Source organism: Coturnix japonica, assembly GCF_001577835.2.
Source record: "Coturnix japonica isolate 7356 chromosome 2 unlocalized genomic scaffold, Coturnix japonica 2.1 chr2random2066, whole genome shotgun sequence".
Classification (NCBI taxonomy): Eukaryota; Metazoa; Chordata; class Aves; order Galliformes; family Phasianidae; genus Coturnix; species Coturnix japonica.
The window spans coordinates 1-1,451 of NW_015439367.1; the positions used below are offsets into that span (position 1 = coordinate 1).

General features: G+C 69.4%; 1 protein-coding gene across 1 annotated transcript; it reads left to right on the forward strand.

The window, feature by feature from the left end:
- Positions 1–63: 63 nt before the first annotated feature.
- Positions 64–1,350, forward strand: GDF6 (growth differentiation factor 6; the record flags this gene model as incomplete). The annotated part of the gene is made up of 1 exon (XM_015850145.2): positions 64–1,350. A coding segment is annotated over one exon (897 nt), but the record flags the coding sequence as incomplete, so codon positions are not given.
- Positions 1,351–1,451: the final 101 nt, after the last annotated feature.

A 1,451-nucleotide genomic window follows, 5' to 3' on the forward strand; every position in this document is an offset into this window, starting at 1 on the left:
CCTCTCCTCTCCTCTCCTCTCCTCTCCTCTCCTTTCTCATTTCCCTCTTCTCATCCCGCATAGCTGACCACCTCTCTCCTCTCTCCCGCAGACGATCTCTCCCCTGCTCCGCTCAGGCGGCAGAAGTACTTCTTTGACGTCTCCACGCTCTCTGACAAGGAGGAGCTGGTGGGGGCCGAGCTGCGGCTCTTCCGCCGCCCCCCCGCCGGCCGCCCGCCACCCTCCGCCGCCGCCCCCCTGCTGCAGCTCTTCCCGTGCCTCTCCCCGCGCCCGCTGCACTCCCGCAGCGTGGACCCGCGGGCGGCGGCGGCGGCGGGCTGGGAAGTGTTCGACGTGCGGCAGGGCTTGAGAACGGGCCGTCCTTGGAAGCGGCTGTGCCTGGAGCTCCGCGCCTCGGCCGCCCGCGGGCCGCCCCCCCGCCGCTGGTTGGACCTGCGGGGCCTGGGCTTCGGGCGGCGGCCGCGGGCGCCGCAGGAGCGGGCGCTGCTGGTGGTGTTCACCCGGGCGCGGCGGCGCAGCCTGCTCGGGGAGCTCCGGGCCGAGCTGGGCGCGCCCGCGCCGTCCCCCCGCCTCCCGCCCGCCCGGCGCCAGCGCCGCACCGCCTTCGCCAGCCGGCACGGCAAGAGGCACGGCAAGAAGGCTCGGCTGCGCTGCAGCAGGAAGCCGCTGCACGTCAATTTCAAGGAGCTGGGCTGGGACGACTGGATCATCGCCCCGCTGGATTACGAGGCCTACCACTGCGAGGGGGTGTGCGACTTCCCGCTGCGCTCCCACCTGGAGCCCACCAACCACGCCATCATCCAGACCCTCATGAACTCCATGGACCCCGGCTCCACGCCGCCCAGCTGCTGCGTGCCCACCAAGCTGACCCCCATCAGCATCCTCTACATCGACGCGGGCAACAACGTGGTGTACAAGCAGTACGAGGACATGGTGGTGGAGTCGTGCGGCTGCAGGTAGCCGCCGGCCGCCCCTGTTCGGGGGCTGCGCGTTGGAGGAGCCGCTCCGGCGGCGGACGGAGACCGGGGGCGGCCCGGGGCGGGGAGAGGCGGGCGGGGAAGAAGGGCCCGGCGGGCGTCAGCCGAGCCGCGCCTCCGCCCCGGGGCTCTGAGCGCTCCGGCCGCCCTTCCGACGGGGTGAAATACGGCGAGAAACGGGCGGAGAGGGAGAGGGGCAGAGCAAAGGGCTGCTCTGTTCCTGCCCGCTCTCTTTCGCATTCCTGCAGGGTGACGGGCCTGGAACAGCCCGCCCCGCTCCATCAAAAGGGAAAAAAAGAAAAAAAAAAGAAAAAAAAGAAAAAAAAACTAAAAAAAGAGAGAGAAGTGCCCGAGATTGTGATTACCGGACAGGTGACATAGACGAAACGCCGTCGGATGTGGCAGCTCCGGCAAAGGAACGAGCCGATCCTTGCGCTGCCACCGCGGGGTCGGTGCCTCCGGGTACCGCTGTGG